This window comes from Carcharhinus amblyrhynchos, chromosome 9 (assembly GCF_965287045.1).
Source record: "Carcharhinus amblyrhynchos chromosome 9, sCarAmb.v2.hapA, whole genome shotgun sequence".
NCBI classification, from domain to species: Eukaryota; Metazoa; Chordata; class Chondrichthyes; order Carcharhiniformes; family Carcharhinidae; genus Carcharhinus; species Carcharhinus amblyrhynchos.
The window spans coordinates 21,497,256-21,514,673 of record NC_137332.1 but is presented as its reverse complement, the minus strand read 5'-3'; the positions used below and the strand labels follow the sequence as shown (position 1 = coordinate 21,514,673).

The window sequence follows — 17,418 nt, the reverse complement described above, 5'->3', positions numbered from 1 at the left end:
GAGGATAAAAGGAACCTTTTAGAACTGAGGTGAGGAGAAATGTCTTCACCCAAGGAGTGGTGAATGTGTGGAATTCACTATGAGGCTAAAATGTTGTCTGATTTCAAGCAGAAAATAGATATAGTTCTTGGGGCTAAAGGGATCAAGGGATATGGGGGGTGGGTAAGGGGGGAAAATCAGGATACTGAACTCGATGACTAGCCATGATCAAAATGAATGGCAGAGCAGGCTCGAAGGGCAGAATGGTCTACTCCTGCCTCTAGTTTCTACTGTTTTATGCAAGCTTTAGAGGTGAAATAATAGTATTCTAATCTTCTGAGTCACTGAAGCACTTCACCATTAAATATATTTTTGTCCCCACTTTATTAGACGCACCTTGACATTTCGTTCCACGTTATATCCACAAGAGTTGTGTATGCCCCTACGAGCACTGCATCAAAGTAGCATGGGATAAGGTAGCGGGGAAGTCCTTTGACATAAGTAAACATTGCTGCAAACCAGTTCCCTATCTGTTGGGGGGGGGGGGGGGGGGAGAAAAAAAAGTACACCATTAAATGAGGCACTGGATTTCTAGCACTGTAATAAGTGTTCCTGAAAAGTTGATTTACTTTCTCTAATCACAAATCACTACCAAAAATCAGAATCTAATAATAACAAGGGTTTGTGACATAGTGGTCAAAATATATGTTTAGATCTATCTCAAAATGCAATCACTCGGTTTAAAATTATTACCTTCTATAACATGGAATTTTCTTTTGCTCAGTTTAAGTTTTGATGGTGAATTTAATGGCCAAGGAAGCCAGAAATTCAGTGATGGCCTCATCAAGGCCATTTCTGGGAGCCCTGATTTTAAGAGTTGCCAACCTGAGGGTTGGAGCTCTCCAGTCTTAGCAGCATCATCAGGAACAGTGGTTACTGCTGACACCACAGCAGGCCCCAGAGCAGCTATCATAGAGGAAGATCCAGAAGGTGGGGTGGACTCGCTTTGGCAGTCCAGGTTGGGGCAGTGGGTGTGAAGGTCAAAAGGTGCTTTTACGGTGGAAAGCCCTTGTCGCCAATGAGGGATTGGAGCACACCTTGGAGCAGTGTGCCTAATTAGGACAACGCCTGCTCCCGCTGACATCCGTGCAAAGGGAGACCAGGACGTAACTGGCGGTTTACCTATTTTCCCCCGCCCTGACCTTTCCACTGCGGCAGGTGAATCCTATAATTTGCCCTTAATTTACCAATGAAGGGCCTCAATTGGCCTTTAGACATGGAAGCTGACCTCAGTGGAACATTTGGTGTGTGGGGCGATGGAATGGGAGGCGGCTGCGGAGACAGGAAACTGACAGGCTCACTACCCTAACTGTTGGCACCCAATCGTACAGGCCCTTCTACCACCCAGCTTGGTCCCATTTGTAAAATCATAGAAATCCCTACAGTACAGGGGGCCAATTGATTCTGCATTGACACATCAAGAGAGAATCTTGTCCTATACCTGTAATCTCACATATTTACCCTACTAATCCCCTCTAACCTACATATTTGGGATGCTAAGAAGCAATTTAGCGCAGCCAATCCACCTAACCTGCACATCTTTGGACTGTGGGAGGAAATCCATGCAGATGCGGGGAGAATGTGCAAACTCCATACAATCACCTAAGGCTGGAATCAAACCCCGGTCTCTGGTGCTGTGAGGCAGAAGTGTTAATCACTATTCAAGGCACACTTTTCTGTTTGAGGAATAAAAGACTTCTAAGTCCAGAATACGCCACAACCAGTGATTGATATGCAATCGCTATTGATAGTTAATCACTGTTAGAATGTAGGAATCAAAGCACCCAATTTGTGCACAGCAAGCTCCACGCAATAACTGATAATGACTTTATAACCTGTGCTTTCTTGATGATTTTTATTAACAGATAAATACTGGCTAGGGCGTCAAGGGAAATGCCCATGCTCTTCTAAGGAAAGGAATAATGAGGAACATCCACCTGAGAATGCAGCAGGGTTTAATGGTTCATCTAAAAGGTGCCACATTTGACAGTCCAGCATTCCCTTTGTAATGCACTAAGGTGTCAGCCTAGATTATGTGTTTAGGTTTCTCAGAGCCTTCTGACTTAGGTGAGAGTGCATCAACTAGCCTACAGCAAATACGGAGAGATTAAGTTTTAGCACCAGAGTAGAATTTCTGTAAATAAAAATCAACAAGCAGAACCAGAAGTTAAGTGCACGATGTTTTTGCTTTTTAACTCAGGATTCATTGCTACACTTAGGAGAAAATGATTCCAAATGTACACGCAATACTTTGGTTACAAAGGGTTAAACTTTATTAAAGCGACGTGAAGAACTTCTGTTTTCCACAATGCACAAGTGCCCAAAAGCCTGATTTAGAAAACAGAGTAGGTGAGTTTTAAGGGTCTTAATGGAGGAAAGGTAGATGGGGTCTAAGTGCCAGAACACAAATCACTCCCATGCTTACCTCTTCAAGTTTGCCTCCACGTGCAATCAAACGATTAGAAATGTAGTCCATCATCCAGTCTCCAGCCCTCAGATTTTCACACAAAGGATGTCCCAGATCATTTGTAGGTCTAATATTTGCAAGTACTGATATGAACCCTAAATAAAGAACACAGTCTTAGTCAATATGCACCATAGAAGGGTTTTCATAAGGTTAATTCTATATTTGTATCAAAAAACACATCCACTGATTAATTCTGCAAACTATATACAACATCCAGTATACTTTCCTGAAATTCCTAAGGTCAGTTAAGTTTAATATAGATTAATGATAAACCACCTGTGGAAATAAGGTGCAATATTAGGTGCAAGTTTAAGCTGATGGTGATTTCATCTATGAACACTGGTGCCATCCAGTGTTTCAGATAGATATTACAGTTTTTTAATCCCTTTCCCTCAATTAGTCTTTCAGCTGAAGATATTAATTTCCCCAAGCCCTTCCTGATGCATATGTGTGGTGTGCATGGAGAATTTGATGGGCAGCCCAAAAATTATTTTTACGCCTTGTGTACTAACAGTGGGATCTTCCACTGGTGCCCACCATGGCTAATCGGGAAACCCACTGGAGACTGGTATGAAAATCATCCTGCAAATGGGATACAGGTGGATGCCTGGCCACTGGCGTCAGATTCTCCGTGACGTCAGTGAGAAAACATGCTAGTGCAAAACCCATTTGTGACGGCGTGGCGTGAAGGTATGAGGACTCACCTTAGCCTGGGGTCGCCTCTGGAGTTCAGGGTGGAAACCAACAGCAACCCCAGACTCTGGAACACTGCAGCAGTGAAGTGGCAGTTGGATAGTGAGGGAATATCTGCAGGTGGCCTTTCCAGATTCGATTACCTGGCAGGGGGTCCACGTTCCAACCTCAAAAAATCCTCTGAGCTCCACCCTCTCTCAGGAAGTCCATCTTCCTCAACACTACTCCCAGAAAGCTACTTTTACTTGCAGGAGGACGATAGAGGGGGGGGGGGGGGGGGGGAGGGGGGGGGATCAGTGATGATGGACAACTTTTCAATATGGCACCCAGATAGGAAGATAGACCATGTGCCATCAGGCACAAGCATCCAGTTCCATAATTAATGAGGTCAGAGCTTAAGATCTGGTGTTTTCACACTGATTTCTAGGGCAGGAAACAATCCACTTTCCCGTTCCTGCCACAGGACTTAGTCCACAGATGGGTGAATTCCACCCATTGGTGCTTGTGTGTGGTATTTATTGTGCACAACAAATAGCAGTGACTACTCTTCAGTGTATGTTTGAACAGTGAGCTGTCAGAGGGCTAATCACAACCTTATCCACACATGCGCACTTTCAAAATGGACAGCTAAACAGAAACCAGAGACAGAAACTCTAGCTAATTGTTCTGCCTTCTGTAATTTGTGCTGCACAATGGCACAGTAGTTAGCACTCCTGCTTCCCAGGGCCAAGGACCCATGTTCAATTCCAGCCTCAGGTGACTGTGTGGAGTTTGCACACTCTCTCCATGTCTGTGTAAGTTTCCTCCGGGTACTCCGGTTTCCTCCCACAGTCCAAAGATGTGCGGGTTAGGTTGATTGGCCATGCTAAATTGGCACTTAGGATCAGGGGGATTAGGAAGGCAAACTTATATAACAGGGATAGGACCTAGGTGGAATTGTTGTCAGTGCAAACTCGATAGACCAAATGGCCTCTTTCTGCACTGTAGATTCTATGATTCTATCTCAAGGACTGTGAATCCAAGTACCAGCTCCTATTAATAGGCCTGGCTACAATCACGCAACTCAGCATGGGGTTGAACCCAGAACTTTCCTGGATCCGTGTAGCTATTTAAATACTATATTGATCAGCTGAGCAGCCAAGAAACGTCCAGCATCCCAGGTTTTAAACTGCTTTTTGTTTTAAACCAGCTGTGGCACTACTGCCATCTGGCAACCCCACTGCTTCTCCAACTATTTTTAAATTTGGTTCTTATCAAGTGGATGTGCATAATCTGGTGAAGCACATTTAAAAATCTAGAAATGCAAATTGTAATTAAGTTCCCTCCTGTAAATGCAAACACTAGTTCATAAATACCCAATGCAGATTTTATCTCACTGGACAACTCTGCAGTGCACAGAGTGTGGAAGGTTCTTGTCTGAAATCCCACTGAAACAACCAGTGTGAATTACACCAGTTTTCACACAAATTTGACACTTGGAACTTTTTTGGGAGAATTCTGCACCATATATTAATTCATAATAGCTATACAAATGCAACCAAACAGCAAAGTCCATCTACCTTGCAAACCGGCATACTTCAAAGGTCCAATATGATCAATACCATAGCAGCCTCCCCACCTCCTCAATACTACCTGTCCCTCCATCTATCTTGGTACCATCTGCAAACTTAGCCTCAGTTCCTTACATCAGAGAAGGCATTGAACATTCCTGCATCATCTAACATTGTCTTAGGATGACATAGTTCTGTGCATATGAGGGAAGGGAGAGTCCATTAGCACGCTGATGAGTGTGCATTGGCTAGTTGAAAACAAATAAACCACTTATTGTAAAAATAAGAAATCATGTTTACACATAATAATCTAAGAAACATTAAAATCTTCAATCCGAGTTTGCCTGAAACACTTTTGACACTTTCGTGGTGCAACACAAAGCTGTAAAGTCATTCAACAACTTATCAAAAACTTTCATTTAAATTGCATTCTAATTCAGTAGGTTCAGCAGCAATTGTGGAGAGAGAAACAGTTATCGTTTTGAGTCCGTGTGATTCACCTTCGGAGCATTTGTTAATACCTTTCACAATTGAAGCCTTGCTATAATTGAGGATCAATTCACTTCCACTTTGGGGCTTTATGGGAAAACATCTGAAATAACTGCCATTCAACAGAATGCTGGAAAAATTATACACTGAGTTGAAGCTATGAAATATATTAGAAGAGGTTTACAGATGAGGAATTAAGATGGTAGTGATGGGGGCGAATTTGGTGGGAGACCAAAAAACTGCTATTACGCCTATGTCTATTTACAAAAGGATTTTCCACTGGTGCCCACCAAAGCTGATCAGGATACCCACCGGAGGCTGGCCACTCATGTCTGATTCTCCAAGATTACAAGACTGCAAAACTATACAGAAGGAATATAGTCTCAAAGCGCAATAGCAATTTTACTAGAAAGAAACAGAAGTCTAAAAGCTGTGCTCATTAACAGTGTAGAATCTCGTTTTTTATAATATTTTTATAACATCAAGCTGCTAGTAAGATAGAGCTGTATTTCAACTAGCCTATCCTTTTAATCTTCCTACAATAATTACAGAAAATGCTGGAAACACTCAGCAAGCCCAGCAGTTTCATTGGAGAGTAACAAAGTTAATGTTTCAGGTCATGATCTTTCAATAGAAATGGGAAAATTTTGGAATGACATAGGAGGGGTAAGGATTAAAATCTGAACTCAAGGTCGGGCCAAGAAAACTGCTAAGTACCTTATCGGAAGATGAGGCACTGATCCTCAAGCTTGCACAGAGTTTCACTGAAACACTACAGGAGGCTGAAGACAGATGTCAGTGTCACCTTGTCTGCATTTGGTCACCCCAGTGTAGAAAAGATTGTATTGTGAGCAATAAATACAGTATATCAGCTTAAAAGAGCATGTGAATCGCTTTTTCACCTGGAAGGAGTGTTTGGGGCCTTGGACCGTGAGGGGAGAGAGGGTAAAAAGGACAGGTGTATTACCCATGCTTACATGAAAAGGAGTAAAAAGTCTGACAACACCAGGTTTTAGTCTGGTTGGACTAAAACCTGGCGTTGTCAGACTCTTTACTGTGTTTACCCCAGTCCAACGTCAGCATATCCACTACATGAAAAGGAGCCATGGGGAGGGGGTGGATTATTACGGTTGATAGAGGGATGGACCAGGGTGTCAGAGGAAGCAATACCTTCAGAGTGCTAAAAGAGGGGGGAAAGGTGTGTTTGGTGGTGAGATCGCATTGGAGGTGGCGGAAAAGTAGGCTGATCTACTGCTGTAGTGGGAGAAGACAAGACCCTACCGTGGCTCTGGGAGGAGGAACAGGAATGGGGGAGAGCAGAGGGCTTGAAATCGGTCAGAGGTGATTGAGCACCCTTTCAACAATCGGCTGGGGACGGAGGGGGAAATTTGGTTGAGGAAAAGGGTGGACATAGCAGAGGCACTGGTTTGCCTCTTCAGAGCAGAGATGGAGATGGAGAAACTGGGAGAATGGAATGGAATTCTTACAACCTGCAAGGAAATGAATTGTAGTTCTGAGGGTCAGTGGGTTTATAACGAATGTTGTTGATTGCATTTCTGGGGAAAGGTTGACCAGAAGAGAAGTCAAGGAAAGGAATTGAAGAGTCAGAGATGGACTGCGCCAAAGCGAGAGGACAGAAATTGGAAGCAAATCTGATGAAATTTTCCAATTCAGGCCAAGAGCAGGAAATGGCAGCATTACAGTCATCCTTTGATCTTCCGATGGAACAATATATCTTAAATATGCACACCTAGAGTTCAATGGCAGCTGCCTCTGAATTTGTGACTTTCACCATGGAGTGGGGACAGCCTGTTAAGCCGAGAAAAAACGCAGTAGACATACAGGTAAACTTTTCTTTTAAATTGTTTGAAGCATGGCACTTGGGTAAGAGAGGCAAAGGGAGACACAAATATGAATCGGAGGAAATTATATTAGGTCACAAGTAAAAAGAAACAGCAAATCCAAAATGCAAACAGAAATTGCAAATCTGTACAAGCAGATGAAGACTTCAGGTGTATTTATTTTCACAATTTTCCAATTAATAGCATGGTATCTGTGAAATGCCAACTGAAACCGTTTTATTTCTTTCAGGTCAATAAAAGTTGAGTAGTGTTCCAAAGAGTTTCCTTTCAATTTAGTCAAAAACTACCACACCATGGAAAATCTCATACTTACGATGCAAATGAACTAGTTAGCATCGGTGGAGCTTCCTGGTCAGGCACGCTGCCAGCTTTATAATGAGGACTAAATTGAGAAAGATGATGACGAAGCTTTGCAACTGTGTTTTGGGCCTTTGGACCGAGGCCCACCCTATAAAGAACATGAAAAGAGAGAACGCTTTACAGAAATTTGTCAAAGTAAATTTAATCAAAATACATGGGTGTGATCTAACCACCCGTTCACACCAAGCTCCCCGCTCCAGCGAACTCAGAATTTGGAGCCAAGCCAAATCTGCGATTACTGCAGCTGGGTGGGAAAATCCCACCGTGAACTGCCAGAAAATTCCAGCCACAATTTCTGTCACAAAATTATACAACAGCTTCACTTACCGAAAGATAACGATGCTTCCAGGAGGAAAGTTTTCAAACTTAATTTCATACACGCAGTCACCGTGATCCTTCAAAATTCTCTCTGCTTTAACGATGTGGCTGTCTTTTAACTAGAGGAGGAACATGAGTTTATCTTTTCATTAAACTTTTGTCAATGCAAGTTAACTTATTGTAAAGCACATGTGTTCCCATGTACCTTCATAATAATTTAGAGATCTTTAAAAACCACAAAGAGGCTGGTCAGCTCAATAGGTGAGATGGCTAGCACGTGGTTCAGAACAATGTCAACAGTGCAGGTTTGATTTCCGTTCTGGCTGGGACGGACTTGGGAGCTGTCTCCTTGCCCTGTCCGAGAGCAGAAGGGATCAGCAAACTGCCACTAACAAAAGACTGCCCAGAAAAAGGGTCCAGAGTAAAACATCAGCAATCATTGAGCCAAGAACCTGTGTACAACAGTGCACCCATGAATGAGAAACAAATAATACCATAAAAAGAGGATGTGCTCTTTACCTGAAGGTGTTCTTGGATATTCACTGTATATTCTGGTAATCCATTAATGCTATACGTGTCTTTCTTGTAAGGGTCAGTTGGTCTTTGTTCAGTCTTGGCTTCCAACACAATCTCTTCTAATTCACCTGCCGTAAAGGTAATTTTTGCAGTACATTTAGCCAAAATGCAAGAATAGAGAAAGTTCACATATATAATTGTATTCTTACAGGAGCCCAATAAAGACCAATATATCCAAGTTCTTTTGTCACTGAGCACCAGACTTCATAGTAATATCTGAAAATATAAATGTCAGTTAAAGCTCACTGATAAGATATGCACCAGAAATCAGACATAGGTTCAAGCCCATTGTGCATATAATTTTGGCTACCACTTCAGTGCAAATCTGGACAAGTGCTGCGCTGTTGAAGGTGTAGACTTTCGATGACTTAACTAATCTGAGTCACCGCCTGTCACCACATGTGGATGCAAAAGATCCCATGGAACTGTTTGATGATAAGTATGCAATTTTCATCCCAATAGCAGCAACATTTCTCTTTCATTCAACACCAATAACAGACTACCTGGCCATTTATCTCAAATTGCTATTCACAAATTGAGTCTCAGAATTGCTACAAGACAAAGAGGTCATTCTTTTGCTTTCTCCCCATAACCCTTCGCATTCTTCTTTTCAAACAGTCTAATGCCCTTCTCAAAGGCTGGATTGAATTTGCCTCCACCAGACTCTCAGGTAGTCCATTCAAGACTTTAACCACATGCTGAGTGAAAAACCTTTTGCTTGTATCAGCTTTTGAATGCTAAGTTTGTCTTCACAATAACAACGAATAATAGATACTTAGAGTCATAGAGGTTTACAGCATGGAAACAGGCCCTTCGGCCCAATTTGTCCATGCCACCCAGTTTTTACCATTGAGCTGGTCCCAATTGCCCACATTTGGCCCATATCCCTGTAACTATCTAAATGCTTTTTAAAAGACAAAATTGTATCCACCTCTACCTCCAGCAGCGTGTTCCAGACACTCACACCCATCTGTGTGAAAAAAATTATCCCTCTGGATAATCTCACCCCTCTCACCTTAAACCTATGCCCTTTAGTTTTAGACGCTCCTATCTTTGGGAAAAGAGGTTTACGATCTAGCTGATCCATGCCCTCATTATTTTATAGACCGTGATAAAATCACCCCTAAGCCCCCTACCCTCCAGGGAAAAAAGTCCCAGTCTATCCAGCTTCTCCGTATAACTCAAACCATCAAGTCCCAGCAGCATCTTAGTAAATCTTTTCTGCACTCTTTCTAGATTATTAATATCCTTTCAATAGTAGGGTGACCACAGTATTCCAAGTGTGGCCTTACCAATATCTTGTACAACTTCAACAAAATGTCCCAACTCATGTATTCAATGCCTTCACCACTCTGTCAACCTGTGACTCCACTTTCAAGGAGTGTGAACCTGTACCCCTAGATCCCTTAGTTCTATAACCCTCCTCAACACCCTACCATTAACAGAGCAAGTCCTGCCCTGGTTCGATCTACCAAAATGCATCACCTCACATTTATCTAAATTAAACTCCACCTGCCATTCATCAGCCCATTGGTCCAATTGATCAAGATCCGGTTACAATCCTAGATAACCTTCTTCACTGCCTACTATGCCACCAATCTTGGTGTCATCTGCAAACTTAACCATGCCTCCTAAATTCTCATCCAAGTCATTAATATAAATGACAAATAACAGAGGGCCCAGCACTCATCTCTGAGAGCCACCACTGGTCACAGACCTCCAGTTTGAAAAACAACCCTCTACAACCACACCCTGTCTTCTGTCATCAAGCCAATTTTGTGTCCAGTTGCCTACCCCACCCTGGATTCGGTAAGATTTAACCTTATGCAACAACCTACCATGCGGTGCCTTGTCAAAGGCCTTGCTAAAGTCCATGTAGATCAGCATCATCTCTGACTTCGAACACTTTAGAAATGTTGGAAGGTAAAATCATTTTTTTTTTGCTTCCCTCTTTATAAGTGCACTATGCTTTGTAACACAGTTTGTAAGAACTCAAGTTTTTGGAAAATGGATTGCATAACGCCAGCCATGACATTTTACTGGATTAGTTAGTTAATTTTGGAGATAAACTTAGGATTATGTTATGAAGGTGGTCGCAGGCATATTTCATAGTGGTGTGACATGGAACTAGAAGCTCAGCTCAGGTTTAAAACATGGATTGTGAACAGTTTGGTTCAACTTCAGACAGTACCCAGGCAGAAGAGGAGTTCATATCAGGGAACAAAAGGTTTTAGTCTTTCCAATGTTAAATGAAAGGGAAATTGAGATCATTCAGAACTAGATGCAAGATAAGGAAGAGGTACTGCAACAAATTTTCACATGGGAAAATTACATATTCTCCTTTAAACATTATTTACTGTGTATTTATTAAACAATTGCTATTTTATGTAAAAAGCCCCAAACTGTTTGGACAGGATTTTCCAGCCACACTCGCCCTCCAGTTGGAAAATCCCGCCCAAGGTCAACGAATTTTTGCATGATCCATGTCCCGCCCGCTATGTTTTCCATGGCGGGCATGACAGGAAAATTCAGCCCATTGTTCTTCATAAGCAGTCCTTTAGCCCTTTAAAATTAACACAATTAGAATCTTGAATTAAACTTATCCTAATCGTCATGCTATGAAAGAAGCAATATTAAATTATTAAAGTTATTTAAGATACCGTTAGTCATTACCATAATACTTCATAAGAAAGCTGAAAGATTACCTGGGATACACATTGAAGGCAGAACAACCTTATAGAAAGATGTTGCCGGGTCCCTAAACGCAGTGCGTGACACAGCCACTACTGAGTTATGATTACTTGGGCAATGTCGTGTTACTGCCACAATGTCTTCATCCACTTGATCCACGTACACCTAAAATGCACATCAATTATATTTGAATATGCATCGCTCACAGTTTTTAAATTCATTCAAAGCACACGGGCAACACGGTGACACAGTGGTTAGCAGTGCTGCCTCACGTCCTATGGGACCCAGGTTCAATTCCAGCCTTGGGTCACCATCTATGTGGAGTTTGCACATGCTCCTTGTGTCTGTGTGGGTTTCTCCAGGTGCTCCAGTTTCCTCCCACAGTCCAAAGATGTGCAGGTTAGGTTGATTGGCCATTCTAAATTGACTCTAGACAATTTAGAGGGAAAGGCAAGGTGAATGTGTGGGGTTATGGGAATAGGTAGGGCTTGGGTGGGATTGTAGTCGGTACAGACTAGATGGGCTGCATGGCCTCCTTCTGTACTGTAGTGGTTCTACGGTTTCTCTGACATCAAAGAAATCTAATTTATCCTCTTGCTGCTAAATTTGCAGAACAGAGAATTACACATTTTCACACCTGATAGAAGGCATTAGCTCCAAGTTCCTGGTGAAGTTTGTTAATTGCATTTTTTCCTGCGATGATTCCACTTTGCTGATTTAATTCCCCTCGATATTCTGGGAGCGTATTAGGATTATATTTAGGGTACAGCCTCTCTTCTGAAACCACAGATATCTATTAACATAGAAAAGTAGAGAACAGCAACTGTTAATACAAAGTACTGAAAGTCATTTAATACACTCAGGATGTGTGTTAAATTTTAAATGCTGCAATCTACGTTTAGGACCTCATTGACGACAATGTTGGAATTTTGCAGGAAAGAGGGTAGGAAGGGACATAGTAATTGATAAGCCACATGATTAAGTGGAATTTTTTATTCATTCATTCATGGACATAGGTACCGCCAGCTGGGCATTTATTGCTCAACCTTAGTTGTTCTTGAACTGAATGGCTTGCTCGACCATTTCAGAGGGCAGTTGAGAGTCAACCACATTGTGGTGACTCTGGAGTCACCTACAGGGCAGACCAGGTAAGGACAGCAGATTTCCTTCCCTAAAGGACATTAGAGAACCAGATGGATTTTTCTGACAATTGACAATAGTTTCATGCTTATCAGCAGATTCTTATTTCCGGACATTTTTAATTTAATTCAAATTCTACCATCTGCCATGGTGAGGATTCGAACCCAGGTCCCCAGAACATTAGCTGAGTTTCTGGATTAATAATCTGGTGATAATACCACTAGGCCATTGCCTCCCCTAAACAATTAGTTTTGTTTTAAAAGAACAAAATTAATGTTCGGCAGCAGCATTAAAAAAATACAAATCTTTAAAACATTTTGAAAAGAATCTTATCCTTCAAACAAACCTGATGGGGTACTAGGTAATCATAACCCATTGTGCTTCCTGAGGCACAACATGCCATGGAAACAATAGTAGAACTGGGAAGGGCATCATAAACAGAACGAACCTGCAAAACAAAGGAAATTATGCTTTATCAAAATTAATAGACAAATTAATCCATGTAGAGATTCATACCTGTGGTTTACATGTTAATTCGCAACTTATTGCCTAATTTAAAATTAATGGTTTCAAATGTTAAAAGAAGCATCTCTTAGTTATAGCAACAAAGTAATGAACAGTTCACCTTGAATTTTAACTCACTGAAATTCAATGATCTCCATCAGCTCTTAATGTACAAGACTGAATGGTTGATAATTGTGAAGCACGCCAATATGGGGGCAAGAAAACTTCAAGGACTTGCGTCATTTCAAACTACAAAGTAAACCAAGTTTGCCAGATATATTCAAGATCCTTGAAATGGCAACATTGGACACATTTCCCAAACCATCTGGTTAAAGTGAAATTCCGTCAGCAATTTCACTTTAACCAGGAATGTATACAATGTGCTAGTGCCCTCCTAGCTCTGAAGGGAGATACGTGGGATTTTGATTCATGCATCAGGACACCCAGATCCCTCTGTACTTCTGCAATCTCTTTCCATTTAAATAATATGCTGTTTTTCTATTCTTCCTGTGGAAGTGGAGAAGTTCATATTTCCCTACATTTAACTCCATCTAACAAATGTTCGTCCACTCACTCAATCTAAAATTTTCCCTTTATAGACTTATGCCCTCTTCACAACTTACTTTCCCACTTTGTGTCAGCAGTTAAGTTTAGCAGCCACACCTTTGGTCCCTTCATCCAAATCATTGATACAATTTTTTTTATTCATTCGTGGGACATGGGCATCGCTGGCTGGCCAGCATTTATTGCCCATTCCTAGTTGCCCTTGAAAAGTTGGTGGTGAGCTGCTTTCTTGAATCGCTGCAGTCCACGTGTTATGGGTTGAACCACAATGCTGTTAGGGAGGGAATTCCAGGATTTTGACCCAGTGACTGCAAAGGAATGGCAATATATTTCCTCCACAAGGCAGGATGCTGAGTGGTTTGAAGGGGAACTTGCAGGTGGTGGTGTTCCCATTTTTCTGCTACTGTTGCCCTTTTAGATGGAAGTGGTCATGGGTCTGGAAGGTGCTGACTAAGGATTTTTGGTGAATTGCGGCAGTGCATCTTGTAGATGGTGCATGCTGCTGCTGCTGAGCGTCAGTGGTGGAGGGAGCGGATGTTTGCAGATGCGCTGCCAATTAAGCAGACTGCTTTGTGCTGGATGGTGTCAAGCTTCTCGAGTGCTGTTGGAGCTCAGTACAAAGATGTGAGGGTTAGATTGATTGGCCATTCTAAAATTGCCCTTTAGTGTCCTGAGATGCATAGGTTAGAGGGATTAGCGAGTAAATATGTAGGGATAAAGGGATAGGACCTGGGTGGGATTGTGATCGGTGCAGACTTGTTGGGCTAAATAGCCTCTTTCTGCACTGTAGGGTCTCTATGATTCTATGGAGTTGCACCAATCCAGGCAAGGGGGGAGTATTCAATCACACTCCTGACTTGTGCCTTATAGATGGTGGATAGGCTTTGGAGCGTCAGGATGTGAGTTACTTGTCGCACTATTCCTAGCCTCTGACCTACTCTTATAGCCACTGTGCTTATGTGGCGAGTCGAGTTTCTGATCAGCAGCGTGCGCTATCTACAAGATGCACTGCAGCAATTCACCAAAGATCCTTAGCAGGACTTTCCAAACTCACAACTGCTTCCATCTAGAAGGACAAGGGTAGCAGATACCAGCAAGGGAACACCACCACCTTCAAGGATGTTGGCAGTGAGGGATTCAGTGATGGTAACACCACTGAGTGTCAAGGGGCAGTGGCTAGAGTGCCTCTTATTGGTAATGGTTATTGCCTGGCACTTGTGTGGCACTTGTCCAGATTTTGTAGCATTGAACATGCACTGCTTCTGTATCTGAGTCATAGACTCATAGAAACCCTACAGTGCAGAAAGAGGCCATTTGGCCCATCGAGTCTGCACCAACCACAACCCCACCCAGGCACAACCCCCCTACCCATAACATAATTACCTGCTAAATTGCTCTAATCTACGCATCTCAAGACACGAACGGGCAATTTTAGCATGGCCAATCAACCTAACCCGCACATCTTTGGACTGTGGGAGGAAACCAGAGCACTCGGAGGAAACCCACGCAGACACAACGAGAATGTACAAACTCCATACAGACAGTGACCTAAGCTGGGAATTGAACCCAGGTCCCTGGAGCTGTGAAGCAACAGAGCTAACCACTGTGCTACCGTGCAGTTCGTTGCGAATGGTGCTGAATATTGTGCAATCATTGGCGAACATTCCCACTTCTGATCTTATAACAGAGGGAAGGTCACTGATGAAGCAGCTGAAGATGGTTGGGCCTAGGACACTACCCGATGAGACCCCTGTAGAGATGTCCTAAAGCTAAAATGACTGACCCTCCGCAACTACAACTATCTTTCTGTGCACCAACTATGACTCAAACCAGCAAGTTTGCATCCTGGTACCCACTGATTCCAGTTTTGCTGGGGCTCCTTGATGTCACACTTGGTCAAATGCGGCCTTGATGTCACTTTCATCTCACAAACTGTAAACAGTTATGACCCCAGCACTGATCCTTGCGGATGTTAAGACAGATATTCAGCTAGTTGGCCTGTAGTTCCCTGCTTTGTGTCTCCTTCCTTTCCTGAGTATAGGAATCACTTTTCTATTTTCCAAACTGATGGAAACTTCCCAGAATTTTGGAAAATGAAAACCAATACATCTCATCTGGTATTGCGGCTCCCACTGCTGCTGCTACCAACCATCTGGCCCCTGGTAGCTTGGAAGACTCTTTGGCAGAAGTTGATGAAGGGATCTTCGAGGCCAGCACCAGTTTGGTGTTAGCTTCCACCTCACAACTCACCATCTCAGAGACTCTCACATCAAGTTAGTGGTGAGACATCTGGGTCACGCTCAGTCTCTGGTGTGCACGACATATCTGCTGATGTACATCGGGTGGAGGAGGGAACGTCCGAAGCCTCTGGCACACAGGGGCCTGCCGAAGATGAGGACTCAGCTGGCCCCAGGCTACATGTTGGGCCTCTGTGATCACTTCTCCCTTGGCTGCTAGAGATGCAGCCGTAGAGCCATGGAACGCAGGAGGGGCTGACAGCAACACTGGGCTGACTGCGAGGCCGTTGGGAAGAGTCCCAAAACTTTCAGGTGGACCAGCTATTGCCTGTTTTGCGTGGTTCCCAGGACAACACTGCAAGGGTTGCGTCCGCGGTGCAAAGCCTGGGGCAGGAAATCCTCACCATGAGTGGCAGGATCCAAGCGTTGACTGAGTCACAGCAGGTCACGACAGAATCCCAGAGGCTGTGGCCGAGTCATAGCGGACCACAGCTAAGGGCCTCAACAGGCTTCTCGACATTCTGCAGCCCGTGGCTGAGAGGCTTGAGACCCCACGGGCTAATGCTGAGACCTGGCGGGCTACAGCAACAGTTCTTGAGAACGTGGTCCAGCCACAGAGGTCAGGGCTGAAGGGCTGCAGAGCGTGGCTCAGTCTCAGAGGGCACTTGCTGCTGCCATTGACAGGTGGCCCCCAACTTAGGTGGACATAGCAGAGGGCTCGACCACCACGGCTAGAACAGGTGGTCCTCAAGGACTGGCAGGATAAAACTGGTCAATATTAAAAGATTTCTAAATTAGCTACCTAAATGAAAAGGAATAACCTAAACATCCAAGTACTACTATGTGCTTCTGTAACGGGGTTCACCGTGCTGGAAGAATACATATTTTAATAGGCAAACTGTAATCAATATTCAGCTGTTTGTAATGCAGATAATTTACAACAGGAATTTTGCTTGTTGGTAAATATCAACAACAAATGTTAGTGATGCTGCACCTGAATCAAGGACTCATTATCATGGGTAACATCCATGAACAAAGCATGAGCAATTTTGGGGACAAGAGGCTTTACAGATGGCTGCGCAAAAGATCCAACAGGCAGTCCTCCAAAGCGATAAACCAATCTCCCTTCCTCGTGGCTGTCATTAGCACTCATTGCCTCTGTAACAGATAGATCAGAAAGTAAAGTGTGTAAGTTCATCATAATACAGTACATATTCTAAACAACTTGATAAAACGTTAAAAAATTGGCATATAATTTCCTTTCCAGACAGTTCATTGTCTTTACTAAACTGCAGAGTGGAGACTTATTACTGCAAACTTGTGTAAATCAGAGCACTACAGTAATCGGGAGGAAACTAAACCTTAGTATTCACAGAAAGACATTATCATACATGTACAAAATTTACTGCAGGTGCCAGAAGAAACAAAACATTAAATGTGATTTAGTAAATTTGAGTAGGGAAGGTTAAATGGGAAGAGGGGCGGAAAATTAGTAAGCAACAAAGCAATTCATGATTTAAATCATATCCTTAACACTCAAAATAATGATCTATATATAGCTCTCTACTAATGGTAAGTGACACTAAAACGACAGGAAACCAGGTACATTGTACATGTAATTCAATAGTTTTTTTTAAACATTAAATGAGCTGAGGTTTGATAAAGCAACTTAAATCATCCACAAAGCTAGCACGATATGCAAACCAAGGGCATCTCATTATGAAGTACTGGCAATTTGATAAGACGCCTCAAAGCTACATACTAAACCAAGTTGCCAGATATTTAGAGGTTCCTGATGCGCTATACAATCACATAGGACACATTTCCCAAAAGCTTCACCATCATCAGCAATTTCATTTTGACCAGGAATGTGTAAAATCTGCTTGCGCCACGTCCTTCTATCCAGGAGAGAAACACGAGCTGAAACA

General features: G+C 42.8%; 1 protein-coding gene across 1 annotated transcript in view; it reads right to left on the bottom strand.

Moving 5' to 3' along the window:
• The window catches only part of LOC145348262 (glycogen debranching enzyme-like), a 100,613-nt gene that overhangs the window by 32,529 nt on the left and 50,666 nt on the right, over positions 1-17,418 (bottom strand). The window contains exons 14-23 of the mRNA XM_080196464.1: positions 16,485-16,648; positions 12,532-12,633; positions 11,683-11,838; positions 11,060-11,210; positions 8,298-8,422; positions 7,788-7,897; positions 7,414-7,548; positions 4,759-4,817; positions 2,465-2,601; positions 376-509 (exon numbers count right to left, since the gene is read on the bottom strand). Of these exons, the coding sequence (XP_080052590.1) occupies positions 376-509; positions 2,465-2,601; positions 4,759-4,817; positions 7,414-7,548; positions 7,788-7,897; positions 8,298-8,422; positions 11,060-11,210; positions 11,683-11,838; positions 12,532-12,633; positions 16,485-16,648 (1,273 nt within the window). The remainder of the gene's footprint in view (positions 1-375; positions 510-2,464; positions 2,602-4,758; positions 4,818-7,413; positions 7,549-7,787; positions 7,898-8,297; positions 8,423-11,059; positions 11,211-11,682; positions 11,839-12,531; positions 12,634-16,484; positions 16,649-17,418) is intronic.